Here is a 20,638-nt window from a genome sequence, read left to right on the forward strand (position 1 = left end):
ATTTTTAATATAATTTTTTTTAATTATGATATTTTATTTTTAATTTATTTGCAACATTTTAAAAATAATTTGTAACAAATTATATTTATTTGTAATTTACTTACAATAAAAATTCCCTTCAATTTTAAAATTTGTAAAATAAATTTATTGTAGTTCTAATATTTTATTCCTAAATTTTTAACATTAGAGAAATAATTTATAACAAATTATATCCTTTTTTAATTTATTTGTTATCTGATCTCCACTAATTTCTAAGATTTGTAGCATTATTTGTAGCATTATTTAATAATTTGTTACAAATTAAATTCACTTTAATAAATTTCCCATCATCGTATATTTTTTACGTTACTTTATCATATCATAAAGTTTAATTACTAACATAAAGAATAGAAATCAATAAAAATAAGAGGAAAAAAGCATTATCTTAGTTAAAGTATTATATTACATGCTTCAGCGATTATTATCTTCTATAATATATAATAAATATGAACATTTCTTTTTTGTTTGTAATTATTAATGAGAAAATTTAAATTTTTGAAGATTTTTAAACTGATAAAATATTATTAAATATCACTTTAATGAATCAATAATTTAAAAAAAAATTAAGTTAAAATTTAGGAAAGATTCTCTTTTTCTAGGAGTATCCTCCTAGGATAGTCTATAAAAGGATATTTATTATGTATCTTTTGGGAAAATAAATTAAGGAAAAGGTTACTTTCCGTTACTAAAAGCAAATTTTCTTAATAATTAAATAAATTTTTTTCTGTCTCTTTTTCTTTCATTATTCTTCCTGCTTCTTCCTTCTTTCGTCTCTTTTTCTTATTTGTACTTACCTTTTCTTGTCTTCAAGATTCTCTTTTTCTAGGAGTATCCTCCTAGGATAGTCTATAAAAGGATATTTATTATGTATCTTTTGGGAAAATAAATTAAGGAAAAGGTTACTTTCCGTTACTAAAAGCAAATTTTCTTAATAATTAAATAAATTTTTTTCTGTCTCTTTTTCTTTCATTATTCTTCCTGCTTCTTCCTTCTTTCGTCTCTTTTTCTTATTTGTACTTACCTTTTCTTGTCTTCTAGTTTCTTCTTCATTTTTCATCACTCTTCCTTCTTCATTTTTCCTTCTTCATTTTTCCTTTTTCCTTTTTCTATCTTCTTCTTTTTCTTTTCCTTTGTCTTCTTTTTCTATGAGAATATAATTTAGGATGTTCCATTCAATTTTATTAATAATAATTAATTTATAATTAAGTTTCTTTAATTATATATTGTCGAGTTTTAATTTATACAAAGATATATTCACTGCATAATAAATAAATATATAATGACGATTCTATTTATAAACATTAATATACATTAAATATTTCATTCTGTTTATTGATTTGCGGTTATGTCTATTGGAATAACATGATTTCAATATTCGTTTATTTTTCTCATTAATTTAAATGGAAATAAATTAGATTGAATTTTAAAAAACTCCCTGTCGTTTTCTAAAAACAAAAATAAAATAATTTGTAGGATTAATATTACTTTTATTTCATTTTTCTTTCTTTTCTTTGGTCTTTCCGCTTTATCTTTATTGAATTATCTCTGAAAGTTTTCATGTAACTTAATCTGCATTCATGAAGATAAACGTACAAATGTAAACATAAGTGCTTTATCTTATTCGAAGTAATCATTAGCAATTAATTATAAAGTTTAATTAGAAGCATTCGTTTTTTAAAAAAGGGAGTGAAAAATTATACCTTAAAACAAGCCACTCCCTTCGTTAAAATGCCTGAAGTGATGCAAAAAAATGGGATAAAATTTTTGTTTACGTTGCCATTAGATGTGACTTAATTTTAACTTATAGTCACTAAATTTGCTTACGACTTTCAAAGATATTTATAATATTATGTTATATTTAATAAGTTATTATACCTATAAAATTCTTAGAGGTTCTTTCAAACTGTTTTAAGAGTAGAGCACGATATATGATCTTATATTCTACGAATGCGTATGTACTGTAAGTGTATATTATATATATTCTACTGTATACATTTTTATAAATCAATGCATTTATTACGTAACTATGTTCACTGAAAAGTCGAGATCATAATCTGAGTTCATTTCCCCTCACCACTGAACACTTAATCGCGGATTCGCGCCTCACTAACGGGTTGATTTTTCTACGTTTTTTTCCCATATTTGACATACTGTATAAATAGAAAGCATAGAACCAGTTTTCCATAGAATATTCTCTCGGGAAGCACCGTCCTTGGCAGATCGCCCATGTGTTGCGTTGCCTTATCCCATCAAAACCAATCTTCCGTTTCTGAGTTAGACAAGTTGCCGGCTTGAAATATTATTTTATATAATTCTTGGGAAATAGCCCATATGTTGCATTGCTTTATGCTTTATCCAATCAAAACGAAACCAATCTTCCGTTTCCGCGTTAGACAGGTTGCTGGCTTATAATATTATTTTGTATAGCAATTCGTTTATTCGCAACATTTATTTTCAGTTTTACACATTGTTTGTNACTTATTTTTATTTTATTTATTTTTTTTTAATTTTTGAAAATGCATTTTTAAATTGATAAATAAGTTAAAAAGTAAGAGTATCCTGTTGATTTATCATCTTCATTATCAGTTACGGATAAAGACCGCATCAGGAACAAATCTGATACGGAACAACAGTATCATTAGTTATTCTTGCTTTCCATTATCTTCATCTTTATCAAATGTAGATACTCTTGTTTGTGTTTTATTTATCATTAGTTGCAAATAAAAAAACACAGATTAGATAAGGAAAAACAGCATCGTCGGTTGCTCTTGCTCTTTATCATCTTTATCTTTATCAGTTGCAGATGTTTTTGCTCTGAATTATCATCAGTTGCAGATAAAAAAAAACCGAATACGGAGCAACAGTATCATCGGTTATTTTTACTCTTCATCAGCTACAAATGCTGTTGTTCTACATTATATATACAGCATTTCTAATTAATTAATTAAAATTAATGTTATATTTTTAAATAAGAAGGAAAAAATAAGCGACAGTGTTGAGAATTTAGAAAGAAATCTTGTTATTGTTCGGAAAAAACTGTACTAAAATGTGACTTATTCAGCCTCAGGCACATCAAAGATGACAAAAGTGATGACGTTTATTGCACCTTCCTCGAATCTGTCACCAATTTTATGTTGTTTTTCCCTTCTTTCTTATAACAGAATCCAGAATATATAAGTATTAAATCTTACAAAAAAGTATATGAAACTAATTTAAAATTTTTAAACATATATACACTATAAACAGCTACTGTTGATTTAATATTTAATGTAACTTCTATAAAGATCACCAAGAAAATAAAGTTAATTTGATAGCATTCCATAGGGATCTTTCTCTAGTAAGCTTAATTAACATTCTTGAGTATAAATAAGAATTTTTAATAATTATTTTATTAAATTTTCTATTTATTTTCAAGATTTCTTAATATATTTAATCAATAATTTTGACGTTTAAAATTAAATAAAACATGTTTTGCATCATAGTAAATGTATAAATCATTGAGGTAGATCATTGAAAAAATAAATGTATAAGTGATAATAAATGATCATAAATGTATAAATAATTGAGGTAATTATTATTTTTGCAAATTTTTTTACTACTGTCGAATTTCTCTTTAATCGTTTTTACTTTATTTAATTTATATATTTTTTCTGTTTTAGTTCTTAAAAAATGCATTTTTTTAACTAGCGAAGATGAAGTAGAACAAGACAATCTTGTAGATACTCCTGTTTTTTTATCATCTTCATTGTCAGTTGCGAGTAGAGAAAGAATTAAGAGCAGATCAGATACCAAGTAACAGCATCATCAGTTACTCATTTTATATATCATTATCATCTTCATTAGTTGAAAACAATATTACTCTGTTTTATCGTCAACTTTATCAATTGTAGCTATTTACATTATAATCAGTTTCAGATACACTTGTACTATACAATCTTCATCTTCAACAGTTTCAGATGTACTGTATACAGATGAAGATTACACAGATGTACTGTATACAGATGAAGATTATACAGATGTACTGTATACAGATGAAGATTATTCAGATGTACTGTATACAGATGAAGATTATTCAGATGTACTGTATAATCTTCATTTTTCATCTTCATTACCAGTTACAGATACACTTATACTGTATAATCTCCATCTTCATCAGTTTCAGATCATCCTACTCTAAATTATGTTTGTCGTCAGATGCGGATAGAAGAGATCAGATATGAAACATCAGCATCAGCAATTACTAAATTGCCGATAAATATGATTAAAAAAAATAGATAAAAATCACAAAAATTATTAACTTATTTTCATTTTATCATTTATTCTTATCAGATTATTTCACTAAACTGCACACCCTAAAAAATAAAAAGAAAATTGAGAATAATTTATAATTATTAAATCAAAATCATTTTTATAAAGTTATAAAAGTTATTAAAGTATTCATATTAATTGCTGTAACGCCCTTTTAGAAATTATTACGCAACTTCCTTCCCCTTCTCCACTTTCCCTTTTTGATATAAATAGATTTAATATTTATAAGCTTTAGAATTTGGTGCATAAGTTATTATCAAATGTCACGAAAGTTTTAAAATCTCTTGAGAAATTTCAATCATTTTGTAAATTATAATTATTCAAAATTTTATAAGGAAATTTTGATGAAGAATATAATTTTACTTGTTTCGTTTCAAAGGAAAATTGTAAGTTTCTTTAAATATTAATTATTTTTTATAATAGCAATAACGTAATTCGTTTACTGTCATTTACTGTTACGACATCTATTTACAGCATCATAACTAAATAAATTCTATAGTTATTTACAGCATTTACTCTTATCTATTTACTGTATCTTTTACTTTTCGATGCTTATTTAATGTTTTTACAGCATTTACTATTGTATAATCTATAATTGAACCATACATTTCCATCATTATAACTGTAAATAGATGTTATAAATATCGATTTTCAGTTATTTACAGTATTATCATTATTTATAGCGAGTATTTACTGTCATTTACAGCACGTTATACTTTTACGATGCTTATTCAATGCTATCTGCAGCATCTACTGTTACATAATTTACTGTTACCGTATCTATATAAGCATTGTAACATAAAATAGATACTGTACATATTTATAATTTATTTACAATAGTTATTATTTATAGCATCTGTTACAGTATTTATTTTATGTTAGTTGCAAGACCTACTATTGCACAATTTATTGTTTCTGCACGTATTTGCTACATTATAATTATAAATAGATGCTGTAGATATTAATTTACAGTTATTTATAGCGTTTATTATTATTTATAGTGTTTATTTGTTATCATTTATAGCCTCTTTAACTTTTACAGTTCGTATTTAATGTTAGTTGCAGCACCTGCTATCGCATAATTTATTGTTAATATACCTGTTTATAACATAATAACAGGAATAGAAGCTGTAAATATTTATTTACTGTTACTTATGGTGCTTATTTGCTGTCATTTAGAATATTTATTTACTATTATTTACATACGCTTTGCTTTTACAATGCTTATTTAATGTAGTTTGCAGCAATTATTTATTGCTACTGCGCTCATTTACAGCACTTTTCCAGGAAATAGATTCTGTAAATATTTATTTACTGTTATTTACAGCATTTGTTTAGTGATGAGTATTTATTTATATTAACTATTTATCTTTACATCTATTTACTATACTGTAGCTGTAAATCGGAACTGCTGTAGGACTAATTAACAGTAAATATATATTTACAGTATCTACTTGATATTATTTACAGTAATTGACTGCACTCCTTAAATATTGAAAACGTATCTATAATATTATCATAGGAAATGCAGTAGACAGTTACAATGCATATTGCCACTATAAACAGCATTACAAATAACAATAAATGCTTTTTTTCCTATTTACATCTCTGATTTACGGCTAAATTAAATGCTTTAACAGTAACTTATGATTTAAACAATACTTATTATACAGTAAATCGCGTTACATACTAGGCATTTACGGTATTTACTGTACTACTGTAAGTTATAACAGTATTGCAATAAAAAATACATGCTGTACAGTATATGCTTATGTTTACAGCACTGATTTATTACTTATATCACTAATTTAATATAATAGCAATTATTTGTTGTAATATTATTGAATTTATAGCATTCTGTAAATAAAACTATATAAATAAACATATATATCGAGAGAGAAAGAGAGGGTGGCCCAAAAGTTAGTTTAAGGAGATATATAGTATTTGTTATTAAAGTCCCTATTTATTTCATTTTAGACATAACTATCAACAGTAAATACACTGTTATTATAATGCAATTTATTTGAATAAATTTAATAGAATCTTATGCAAAAAAATGTTTGTTATAAATCTTCAGATTTAATAAACTTAAAGAATATAGAGAAACTTCAATTCTCATCACTTCCTCAATGTCATTTGCGTAATATCATTCTCAATAGTTCCACTTCAAAATGATACATTACAGAAGATAATATGTAAATAGATTCTTTTAAAAGTTTAGTAAGATTCTTGAAAGAATTTTAAACAGATCTACATTCGTATCTGTTAAATTTTCATTGAAATTTTTCTTGACTTGAATTTTTTCCTTCTCCTCTTCTTCTTTTATTTTGTTCCTTTTAATGTAATTCTATAGTTTAAAAAATTTGGCTCCGTTCGAGAAATAAATTCGTTCTCAAGGACGATGTTATTTTCAAATATTAAATTTCTTTATTTGTTATTTTTGAAATAATTTTCTAAAAAAGTAATTTTTTTAGTTTTAAATTATTAAAATTTAATTAAAAATATAACTTAGTAAAAATTGTAAACTTATTATGATAAATGAATAAAAAGGGAAGTCCATGCCGTATGTGTACGAGAATAAACATATCAATTAATTCGTTAATGCCAGAATTTAGTGTTGACGAGTGAGAAAGTGAAACCAAGTTAAAGTGTAATTAAACAGTAATAAAAATTGCAAGAATTTAATACGCCCTTACTCACATACGGCACAAACTTTCAAGCATTGTTCTCTTATATGTAGCACATCTTGTATATAGTAACGGATTCTGTGCATGATCTAGTTGGGGTTTGAAAGTCTTGAAATTTGGCGATAACAATGTCATTTGCAATAAACAATTGTGCATTTAGTAATTTACACATATTGAAAGGTCTTCTCCTTTAATTGGGAAGATCAGTTTACAAATAGTCGTTTGGACTATACGAGGATGAAGTTATTTTTGGAAGCGCTACGACGAAATTTGATTGTATATGTAAGTCACTGAAGAAACAATGCCTTCGCTGTTTATTATTCTAACAAAGAATCAATGCTTTTTAGTCCTTCTGGCTAGTTCCACCAGTTTTTGGCCCCCCTCCTACGGTCAACCTAGCCATGTCTTCAGGAAAAACAGATGAAATTCTTTATTAGAATTACTAATTCTTCACAATGATGGGATATTGAGGAAAAAAATTGATTTACATTTATACATATACACACAACTTATAGAAACATAAATAAAAGAATAAAGTATCTCTAAACCAATCAGGTAAAGAAGAAAAAAATATGAAGTGTGAAAAAGTAAAGGTTTATAAAGAATAAATAGAAAGTAAATCGAATAAAACTTCTTTTTTCTATGCATCAAACTGTTTAAAGTTTATGTTTATCCATTCTTTCTATTTGGAAAATTGTTGAATGCAGCTAAAAAAGTACACGAAGATAAGAAAAACTTGTGTTCTTTTACTTTTTATTTTATCCTAAAATATAATGACATATTTTATATTTTTTACTAAGGAAAAATAAATATATTTCAACAAATTCCAAATTTGTTTGTTCGATAAACTATAAATTTATTCTTGTTAGAAATATTACAAATTTACAACTATTTAAAGCATTTTTTTANGAAGATTTTTCTGTTATTGACAGAGATAAATTTTGATTTTTGTTCGTCTACTCGATACATATATGAAACTGTCAATAGCAGAAAGTATAATACAGTTTATTTGTTTCCCTTAAATAATTCTCATTCTTATAATCCTAGTAAATCTCTTGGTGAAGTCAATTATAACTAAAAATTTCGGAATTAAATGTGACAAAGCGTATTGTGAGGCACAAGATAAGAGAAGAGGCAATTCGTGTAGACCCTCTTAAACAGTTAAATTTTCATCAAAGTTGACTTTTATCATTAGATTCAGTGTGAAAATATTTAATGTTAAGTATCTTTCTTTAATGTAATAAACAGAAACAACACCTTTTGTACATCCATTCATTGAATTATATCATTGGCACCTTGTAAATTATTTAAGCTCCATCACGACTCATTACGCATTCCATAACATTATCAACCCAATTGTAAAGCATTTATTAATCCCATTATGAACTAATATAAGATTTTAATTAAGCACGAAACAATTCGATTGTTAATAACTAGTTAAAAGTTAAACATGAATGAACGTAATCTAAATGTGTACAATGTAAACTAAATTTGTTAAATTTGTGTAAAATAATTACTATTAATTCGAATCTTTAAAATATATCATTTCATATACACGAAAATAGTGTTTGTATGAGAAAGTTTTGATGGTACAGTACTGTATCTATACAACAAAAGAGTTAAAAGAACGTAAACTAAATTTGATAATTTTATATAAAATAATTATTTTTAACCAAATTTTTAAAATAAAAAGTTACATATACACAAATATAACGTTTCTTANTACACGTCTAAAAAATCACCTCTTGTAAAAATTGCTTAGACGTGATTTTAGATACTGCACATATCTAAATTTTTTAAAGATATTTTAAATACATTTTTTGATATTTTTTAGATTTTTCAGATATAATTTTTAGTTGTGCATCATGTCAATGATTTAAAATAAGTATAGTAATTTGGCATGTGGTAATGTAATACCTCTTACTCATATAACGCGTAATGTTGTTGTGTTACATTATGTGTTATAATTCATAGATTTTAGAACTTTTCACATTAAAAAAAAAACGTTTACAATATTTTTTAGATGCCAAGAATTCTAAACAGCCTTGACTTTTTTAAGTGTATAATATTTAAATAGTTTAATTTAACATACAAGTAATAATGACATTTATACATCTAAAAAGCTTCTTATAAGAAGTTTTTAACATAAATATTTTAGATATTGCTCACCTAAAAATCTCTTACATAATTTTTTTTAGTATGTAATATTTAAACGCTTTAAAATACGCGTAAGAATATAATAATGTATACCTTGTAAAAGGTTTTTTATATATGTCAAGAAGTTCTGATATCTAAAATAATGTTTTACGATAGCTACTTTTAGGTGCGCAAGTAAAATACGTATAATATAATAATGTAATGACTCTTAAGCATCTAAAAACATCTCTTACAAGTTAATATTTTTAGAGATAAAAGTAATATGATCCAATTGTGAACTATTAATACAATATAAACAGATTTTGAATTTTCTTAAATATTTTTTGTTTATAATTAAATATTTAATTCAATATTGTAATTATAATGTTAAAAGTGAAAAAGTGAAAAGACGATTTAATTATACATATATATTTCTTTTTAATTCGTAAATCACGATATTGACGAAATAAATAAATAAAAATATAGATAAAATACAATTGAATGTCAATAGTAGAATTTTTCATCAAAAAAAAATATATATATAAGCGAGTTAAATTGATTTTTGTTATATGATTTTTTTTTATAAAATTGTTTTAAAAATAATAACAAAAATAGTATTAAAACATACCAAACTATATAATTTTTAAAAATACAATTGTATTTTTTTTTCTTTTTGTTTCAATTATTATAACTTGTTCACCAACATTTTTCGTAATTAGATTTTTTTAGAAATTCCAAAAAAATTAAAAAAAAAGAAATAAGAAAAAGAACGATTTTAATAAAAATAACGCATTTAGTTACAATTTAAAACGTACAGGATGACCCAAAAGTCAGTTAACTTCATACTTTGTTTGGTAACTTTATAATTTATAAACATGTCCTAAATGTGGTTTACGATTTTATGTAAAGCATGCCTACAATACACTAAATAAAATACGGTTAATTGACTTGTGGAGCATCTTGTAGAAGCTTATATAACTTCAATAAAAACTTTCATTAAATTCATATTTGCATATTTTTATAAGTAAATTTATATACGTGTACCAAAAGTCAATTAACCACGCTTTGTTTTGTGTTTCAAGTACGCTTGTGAAATATAAATCGTAAACTGAGTGAACATGTTTTTTTTTTCTTTTACAACAATGTTGAAAACACGATTTAAAATATGATTTAAAGTATTTAAAAATAAAGCAAAATAAAAAAAATTAGTCAATAGTAACTGACTTTTAGACCACTCTGTATATTTTTATATAGAAAACATCAATTAAAAATAAAACACGGTTAATTTATATAATGATTTTTTCTCATTTTAATATTTTAAAATGCATATTAAAATCTTTTTATATTTACGAAGAATATATTAATTACAAATTAATCATTCTAATTAGAAAAATCAATTTATTTTAAAGTAGTTTTAGTTTTTTATATAAATATATAAAATTTCAAATTTAAACTTAATATTCTTCAAACAATTTTGAATATTGTTTTATCTTTTGTACTTCTTAATAATAAATAATAACAATAATATATATATTCAAAAAAATATTATTTTTCCAAAATATTCCTTAAGGCTAATTATTAAATGTAATACATTTATATAGAAACGTATGAAACCATCATTTGAAAAAGAAAGGAGAAAAAATCAATTTGTTAACTTATAAACATAATTTATGTGAAAATAAATTCTCTTTTTTATGTTTTTATTCTTTTATAATATAAATTTAACCTATAACTTAGAATCCAATGATATAAATTTCTTTATATACTGATATTCCAATAATTGCCTGAGGGAATAGCAACATTAACATATACTCCTTTTCAGATTCTTACTGTGTACACAAAACCTAGGAAAATGGAAAACCCGGATGTTGACATTCAGTATCTACCACCTTAACTTATGTAGACGTAGTTTACTATCCCCCCTTATCACATAATTTATAATAAAATGATGGGAAATACAACTTTAAAACTTCAAACATTTCAATAAAAATATGAAAAAAAACTATTAAAAAACAGTTTAAAATATTATATTTTTATAACTTTTTAAATATGTTATTATTATAATATTTAGGATAAATAATAATATTCGAAATATTTCTATTATTTATATATTTATTAATGTTTATACTCGAGGTGTTACTATATGAAAATGCTTTAAGTATGTTAAAAATTTTATTTTATTTTAAAAATATTTATAACTTATAAATTTTTTTTATCGTGAAATATTTATAAATTATTATTTTTAACAGGTACGTGGCCATTATGCATCCATTGAAACCTAGAATGTCAAAATTAACAACTATTAATATAACTATTGGAATTTGGATATGTAGTAGCTTACTTTCTTTACCTAATTTACTATATTCTACAATTGAAGAAGATGGATATTTAAATGGAGATTCACGTAACATATGTTATTTGGTGTGGCCAGATGGACCGTCTAACAANTAATCCCATTATGAACTAATATAAGATTTTAACTAAGCACGAAACAATTCGATTGTTAATAACTAGTTAAAAGTTAAACATGAATGAACGTAATCTAAATGTGTACAATGTAAACTAAATTTGTTAAATTTGTGTAAAATAATTACTATTAATTCGAATCTTTAAAATATATCATTTCATATACACGAAAATAGTGTTTGTATGAGAAAGTTTTGATGGTACAGTACTGTATCTATACAACAAAAGAGTTAAAAGAACGTAAACTAAATTTGATAATTTTATATAAAATAATTATTTTTAACCAAATTTTTAAAATAAAAAGTTACATATACACAAATATAACGTTTCTTAGAAGACATTTCTGATAATATCTTTAAAACAAGAGTTTATATTAAAAATTTTGACATTACTTTTAATACTCAGGTGGTCTTTGGAGTGTTTTTTATTCTTTGTCTTCTTCTTTTTCTTCTTCGTTTTGTATAAACCTATAGGGCTAAAAGTCTTAATCCTAAATGAACACAGAAAAGATCACAAAAATAGCTCATGGGTGCCATTTGGAGACTACAAGAATAAAAGTAGTTTTCAGAGAGTTCTAGGTCAATGCATTACAGTACCTCTTGGGTGACATCTTTGTTAAGAATTTCTATCGTGGCTGGCAACAAGAATGAAAGAAAGTGAATTACATGGAATAGTTTAATGGTATCTAAATGTAGAAAATCATATTAAACATAATAACCTATTGAGTATAAAGTACAGTTCAGTCTTAAGAATTCTAAATTAAAAATATTTATAACTTATAAATTTTTTTTATCGTGAAATATTTATAAATTATTATTTTTAACAGGTACGTGGCCATTATGCATCCATTGAAACCTAGAATGTCAAAATTAACAACTATTAATATAACTATTGGAATTTGGATATGTAGTAGCTTACTTTCTTTACCTAATTTACTATATTCTACAATTGAAGAAGATGGATATTTAAATGGAGATTCACGTAACATATGTTATTTGGTGTGGCCAGATGGACCGTCTAACAAAAGTCAAACAGATTACATGTAAGAATCTCGTTATTTCATACACTATGTTACTAGTTTGTACTTTACTTGCTTATTTTATAATATATAATCCTTTATTAATGCTTAATAATTAGAAATAATGTTCCTTTACTACAATATTTATAGGAATTAACGTTTAGTTTACCCTCCCTCTGATGCTATTTTTAGTTAATACCCACGTATATTAAATGTATACACAAGAACTTATTTTAGTTATTTTATTAATTATTTTATATATATATATTTATTTATTTATTTATTTAAATTTACTAGTTTTAATTGAAAACATAAAATGATTTTAAAACGAAACGGAATTTTATCACTGTAGAAAAAGTAATTTGGTAGTTGAAAATCGATAATTTTAATAATGTTACATATAANTAAATTTACTAATTATACAAAATACTAATAATATAGAATTAATTGTAATTATAAAAAATAATATAAAATATTTCATTTAAATATAAACCTGTAGTTTACAAACTCCATTGTCATAAATTTTTAATATATCAATTAAAACAGGTTGAAAAGTAACTTTGATTAATTAAGTATTTTTAAAATGTATGAAATTAATTTTAAATAATTTAAATCTATATTAAATTAAAATATTTCATTAAAATCTTTATACATTTTACAATTTACAATAATTAAGAAAATTTATTTATGTTTTAAATTAATCTAAGAATAAACGACTTTTATCAATCTGTGGCTCGCGAGCTCTATTTCATAAAATTTTAATGCATCAACTAAAGTAGATTGAAAAATTGAGATAAGTTTTAAAACAATAAGCTGAAAGTTTTTGAAAATCATACCACATAATTACAAGTAAATACCTGTATTAAAATTTCAAAATAAACTAAATACTTACAGACTTAATAGAAACTTTTAATAAATGATAATTATAAATTTCTGATAAAATTTTTTTTATCAAAAACTCCTCTATAAGCCTCAACTTTTTATATTTTAAAGATATTTATTTTTTTTATGTTTATAATAAATGAAATTCATTTTTTAACAGTTGCTTTAATGGATGTTTAGTTAATAATTTTTTTTGTGATAATATGTGAAAAAATCTAAAAAAAAACATTTATTATTTATACAGTAGTACGTTAGCTAAGCAATTCACTTGGTTATTTAGATAGATATACACAGTATACTTTACTTCCGTGGTTTGTTTGACCTGTCAAATATTTACTTTAAAATACTCCCCAAAAATACCTGATCTCAACATTTTATACACATATCATTTTCATGGAAACATCCTTCCTCTATTTCTTTTTTCTTTTTTAATAAAAATTATTTAGCAATTTTAATAATTTTTTTATTTGTATAAATAATTGAAAATTTATAAAAGTTTTTAATGTAAGATCTAAATTTTACAAATTGCATTTAATGAACTTGTAAAATGAATTTATGGCTACAATTCATTGTGGTCAGTACTTTTTTGTTAATTTAGAAAAATTTAATTGTTTGTTGTTTTAGAATTTATTTCTAAAAAATAAAAGTTTATTTACTTGTTTATTAAAATTTATGAGTTTATTACATTATATTTATTAAGTAATTTATGAATGCAGCTTTGAACCTTACGTAAGTTTAACTCAAGAGATTGCACGCAAAATAAGTTACATATATCCAAATAGCCAGTAGCATTGCTCATATAGAACATGCGCAAAGTGAGAGACACAATATTCATAGTTGAGCCCATGTTGAGTGAAAAAAAAGAGAAAGAGGAGCTAGAAGAGATGAGAGTGAGAGGAGCTAGAAGAGAATGGAGAGAAAGAAAAAAAAACAGAAAAGGGTTTAGAAACTATTTCTGTCGAAAATGGAAATAAAAGAACTAAAAAAGAAAAAATTAAAATCAAAAGTAAACGAGAAAAGAAAGAAAGAAAAAAAAATATAGCTATTCTTCTGAAGTAGAATGCTCTTAGAACCAACCTTATCAGCACAAATAAGCATCATAGTTTGAATGTCGGGAATTGAGAAAAGATGATGCATTGACATTTTGATGTAAACTTTTTTGCCCATAAAAAGTTTATTTGTTCATAAAAGTTAACACGACAGTTTCTTAATGTTACATTTTCATTCGGTTCCCGCGGCGCGATGTGACACGGGATCACTTGCTAGAACAAAAATCACACGAGCAAACTTTTGGTGAAACCTGTGTCAGTAAGAAATTGCGAATATGCAGACGAGTCGTGAATTTAACCTAAAACTGAAATTTGCATATAATTTAAAAAATCCGACCCTGAAGTATTATACCGATCTCAGGTGTGGACACCACAATGACGTGAAAGATGATATTTCTGACTGCAATTGTACCGAGGAAGGAATCAGTTTTCGAAGCATTTTAAACGGATTTTTGAGACCACTATTTTGAGATTTTGGATCAAAAATTCCACTTTCGAGATTGACAATGAAAAGACAACGAAAAGTTTTTCAAACGCAAACAATTCCAAGACGGATATTTTTTCCTTGTGTCATTTTATTTTATTTTGAAATAATTATTTTTAATTAACGAATCTTTGGCCTGGTTTGAATCCAACATTATTATATTGAATTCCAACATTATTAACGTCTTTAAAAAGTTAAATTAATAACAAAAAGCCTGAAACATCAGAAAATGGTAGCAAATTTTATTGAGTTTATCTTTAAATTATGTTTTTCATTATAATTTTACTAGATTATAGTATGAAAAAGTCGTCATTCCTTCAAAGTAAGTTGAATCTATGTTAACAAATTAAAACAAGTTACTCTGTATGTCCCATTTCCCATGCAAAATAAATTAAATCCAAACTATCATTACTGTTTAAAAAATTAAGTGACGTTTTGTCTTTCATTAATATAAAATTTATTACCTAAATAGTAACATATCATACCTCGTTTGTCTACTTAATTGAAAAACATGCATTTACGTACGCTTTTATCCAAATTAGCCAAAAGTAGTTATAACTTGTTTTATGTCCCAGCTATCCAATTCTTTTTTTTCCGATAAAATGTTAGATGAGACGATTTTATAAAATAGAGATATGAAAATAAGTTAAGTTTATGGATCATCATTCTTAAATTTTCTTGTTTCATATGCTTATTTTATTTCGGTCTCTCTGTTTCATTATTTTATCCGTCTTTATTGAATCACTCTGATTCATAAGTTTACTTATATTAAATCTCGCTGTTTTATAAAGAAATCTATTGAATCTCAGTTTTATAAACTTAACTGCCTAGAGTCTCTCTCTCTCTCTCTCTTTCATAATTTATCTTTCTAGCATCTCTACTTTTCTGTGACATCTCTTTTGTTTCATAAGCTTATCTAACATTACTATTTCATAAAGTTATTTTTATTAAATTTTTATTCGTCTTAACCTTATTTATTTTAAATCTCACTGTTTTATAAACTAATCTGTTGAATCTAACAGTTTATAAGGTTTCCTCTGCCTTTATAGAGAATGATTCAAGGTAGATAAGCTTAAAACTATTTAGCATCTCAGCTTTTCGCTATAATCTCCGTTTTATAAGTTTATTATATTCCTTAGTTTTGTTTCATTATTTTTTAATTTTATTTTTTATTCTTTTTTAATTTATAAGCTCATAAAAGATAGGAACAATAAATATATGATATAGAAAAATATAAGGAAGTAATTCGGAAACATAAAATAACAAATAAAAAAACAAAGATAAATACGTATAAAAACATTAAAAATTCAATATTTTTCTCATAAAAATTTATCCCGAATTATTTTTTATATAAAAGAAAATGTAACGAATGTTACATGTCATAACTGATTTAACGAAAATAAAGAAATGATTACTTTAGATGTTTCTAACAAAATTATATAAATTCATTAAATTATTGTTGTTTCTTTTTTCTCTCTTATTTGCAATTATAACCGCATATAATTTTATTTATTTATTTATTTTTTCCTTGTTTTATTTAGTTCAAAACGCGTCGAATGCAGTTCATTCGTGCATGAAATTGTAACGGATCGTCCTTGAAATTGTAATTGATTTTAGCTTTTAAATTTAATTCCAATGGTTTGTTGTATTACAAATTAACTTGAAAACTTTTGTTTCGATTGTTAGAAAATCTGTTAAATTAAACACAAAAGTTTTGAAATTGCACAAATCTTTTAATAGAAACAACACAGGAAGTGCTGATGTCATCTTAAAGATTTATTCTCTGCAAAAGGTTACTGTTACAACTTTCTGCAGAATTGGCAAAATCGTAAATCCCCTTCTATAAAAGTTTTTATAGTTTTATTAATATTTGTCTGTTTTTGTCTCGTTTCTAATCGATATAAACCCTTATTCGTCTTTTTCTTTTTTTATATACTTTTTTTTTGGTATACTTTTGTGTTTGTTTTTTATGTAAAAACTGTATGATGAAAATTAAAGATGATAAAAGTAATAAATTTATAATTTTATGTGTTTTGGAGTCTGTATGTCTGTAAATTTTACTTTAAAATATTAAGAATTGGCATTGTTTTCTAGAATTCAATTTATGACGATATGTAGAAGGAGTATAATTTTTAATTTTTGTTGGTTTTTTTAAGTTTGTTCCGTGTTTTCTTTTTCTTATATTTATGCTGGTAATAAATTACCAACATATTTAAGATAATCAATAGGACACAGTACAACGAAACAAAGCACAGCACATGTACAGTACTGTACAAAACATGGATCCATTACAGCATTCACAGAATGATTATACTCATATATATCAATACAATTATATATCAGAATATAATTATTTCACCCAATGCAACATTATGTATGAATATAAGCAGAACAAACAAAAACAAACCCAGAATACCTACAATATACGTACACGACATAATACTCATATAATGACTACGATCAACACAACACTGTACGTCAATATAATTAATAGAATATAAACACTAAAAATAAAACATGACACAACAAGCCTACTGCATTCACAATTCAATATTTGCACAACATGCAGACACGCACACAACTAATACAACACCTTTCTAGCAACCAGCAGTATATATCTTACTTGCAACTCATAATGTACTCATAAATATACATGATCAATGCAACAACCACATAATAAATACAAGTACGGTTTATATAATTAACAACCAATACAACATAGGTCCTACATACATGCAGTTATGCAATATACACTACATATAACACGTCTATATGCATGCATTTAATCGCGTTTAATCGTTGTAATCTGCGTGTATTACGATTCTAATATATTTAAGTTATTAAAATAAGTAATAGATAATGTATCGCGAATTGAAACAATTAAAGCTTAATCATTATAACATTGTCATAATAACGTCAATACCTTAATTACTATTGCAGCCTGTTTGCTTTAATTAATTTATAAATTTCTAACTTGTTATTCGTGTTATAGTAGATACGATAATGTAGCAAAATATATTATTAAACATGGGAAAAGTCACTACATAAATTGGTCAATATAAAAATACTTCTAAAATATTTTGGAAAAAAAATTCTATAAAAGTCTAAATTTTTTAGTTTTTTTGTGACTTTTTAATATAATTTATGATTTTAATCTCTACGAAACTAATGTACTACTACTTCTCAACCTTATTCTCGTTTAAAATCATTTTACATTTAACTAAATACGATTTAAATTTTTCCGGGGTTCGCGATCTACTCGTTGAGTGATGAAGATCTTCAACGATGCAATTTTACATCATTTTTAAATTATCGACTATAATTTCGAGTGTAAATATATTTATTTTAATTGAAAATTTTACACTTGTTTATATAAAAGCTATAATATATGCATAATTAGTGAAAATAAGTGTATTAAAATATTTTCTTTACAATCATTCGCTTAATTAATGATAATTTTATGGCCAATATCGAATTCTAACCATTGTTGTATGAGTAAAATTTTCATTACTAAAATAAAATGTGATAATATCCTTGTAAATATAAAAATTAAACTTTAGTTAAGTGTTTAATTCATTATTTAAATTGAAATTTTATAACTTTAAACGCAAGATGTCAATAATTAAATTAGGCTATTAGAATTTTGCTATTAAAATACTAACAGGATATTTATAAATAAAGGAAAATAACATTATAGAAATATTTTTATTATTTTTTAATGTAATTATGCTTTAAATTCTAATAAATTATTAGCACAAATAGCCTTAAATTATACAGAAGCATCATAGATATTTATATAAACATTGTTTAAATCGTAAAATCTGATAATTTTTTTTATCAAACTATAGAAAAGTAATTGAGTACGATAAAAAATAGAATAAAATAAAGAATCTCTTGCATATAATATAGAATACGTATTTAAATAACTATATAGCTTACACAATATGCACATAAACTTACAAAACATATAAAATATGCATATAAACACATAATATACATTTTCATATTTATACACGTAATATAAAACTACACAGTATACGATGTTTACAATACATAAACATGTATCAAATGCAGCATGTACAGTACAATACACACACTAACAAATATACAAGAACAGGCGTACCACATATAAACAGGCGAATACACCAAATATTAGTAAAAGAAATCATAAAAATTAGCAATAATTATAATTTTAATAATATTTAAGCCACTAATTTACGTATATTTACCTATAGACTAATTAGGTTAGACGTATTAATGATGATGTTTGAATTAAGTGTTTGTCTTCTTTTATTATAGAAATATCTAAGAATATTATCTCGTAAAAGTGATTAATTTATTTTAATATATGGTAATTAATAAAAGTCATATATATATATACCAGTATACATAGAGTAAGGTACTATACAGAGAATCATAGATTAAAATAAACATAGAGAAGATGCTGTAATTAGCATTTTACTTATGACACTTTGTTTCTTGCATCTTTTGAATCTACTTAAACACAAACGTCAACTCAAGCGACTACGTATGTGTGTTTTTGAATTTTATGTACAGTACAGTACATACTGCGTCTACTATTTAGAGGAAGGTCGGGCATATAGTGAATACGTTAACTTTAAGCAATTTACTTATAATTTTTATCATTATAATTACACGGTAATTGATTAAAAATAGAAATTAATAGCGATTAACAGAATAATTGAAAAAAATAAGAATCACGGGAAACTTAAACATAAAAAAACCTAAAAATCTTTATTTCAATTTTAGGACAATCATAAAAAAGCCTCCTTGTTATTCCATAAAAGACTATTTTAATATATAAAGCTATAACGTTAAGGTAATAATGCAATAAAATTTAAAAAAATAACATAATTTTATTCTTGTTAGCAGTAACGTGTTGTCGTATATGTGTTCTCAGAAAAACCTGCATATTCGCTAAGTCTGACCTTCCGCTATATGTGTTATATAGTGCATATTTTTTTATATAATAATAATAATAATAACACTTTGAATCGAATATACATCAATATCGACTTCTACAGAGGATACAGGAAATCGAATTACAAAACTAAACTGATAAGTGTATCACTGTCTATTGGATTACACAGAATAGTGTAGTCCAATACATATTAATAGGCCAGCTTAATTTGTCTATAGACTAATTAAACAATTATATAGACATATTAATGGGTTAAGGACTTATTCAAGCTGCTTATTCTTTACTACTTATACAAAATATATTTTACTCAAATTATGCTTCGAAAATAATATACGAATTAAGCAATATACATTAAATAAATTTTGATATTTTCACAAAATTTCCTATAAACAATGCTTTGTTATGTCATCAATTAAGAATATGTCGAATGAAAATAGAAATTTATATGTCACATGGGTCTTAACACGAATGGAAATAGTAAATTATATAAGACACGTAGGCTTACATAAATTTTCTGGACAGTATATAAAAGTGTCGGATATCATTTATTATTTTTATTCATTTATAAAACTCTTTATGATAAACATGCAAATATAATTGTTTTAAAATATGTTTATGTATTAATAA

General features: G+C 24.4%; 1 protein-coding gene across 1 annotated transcript in view; it reads left to right on the plus strand.

The window, feature by feature from the left end:
• Positions 1 to 20,638, plus strand: part of LOC111632530 (tachykinin-like peptides receptor 99D) — an 80,471-nt gene that overhangs the window by 22,656 nt on the left and 37,177 nt on the right. Inside the window, exon 2 of the mRNA XM_023376972.1 lies at positions 12,463 to 12,678. Coding sequence (XP_023232740.1) covers positions 12,463 to 12,678 — 216 coding nt within the window. The remainder of the gene's footprint in view (positions 1 to 12,462; positions 12,679 to 20,638) is intronic.

Source organism: Centruroides sculpturatus, unplaced genomic scaffold (assembly GCF_000671375.1).
Source record: "Centruroides sculpturatus isolate CEXI.00-Female unplaced genomic scaffold, Cexi_2.0 scaffold714, whole genome shotgun sequence".
Classification (NCBI taxonomy): domain Eukaryota; kingdom Metazoa; phylum Arthropoda; class Arachnida; order Scorpiones; family Buthidae; genus Centruroides; species Centruroides sculpturatus.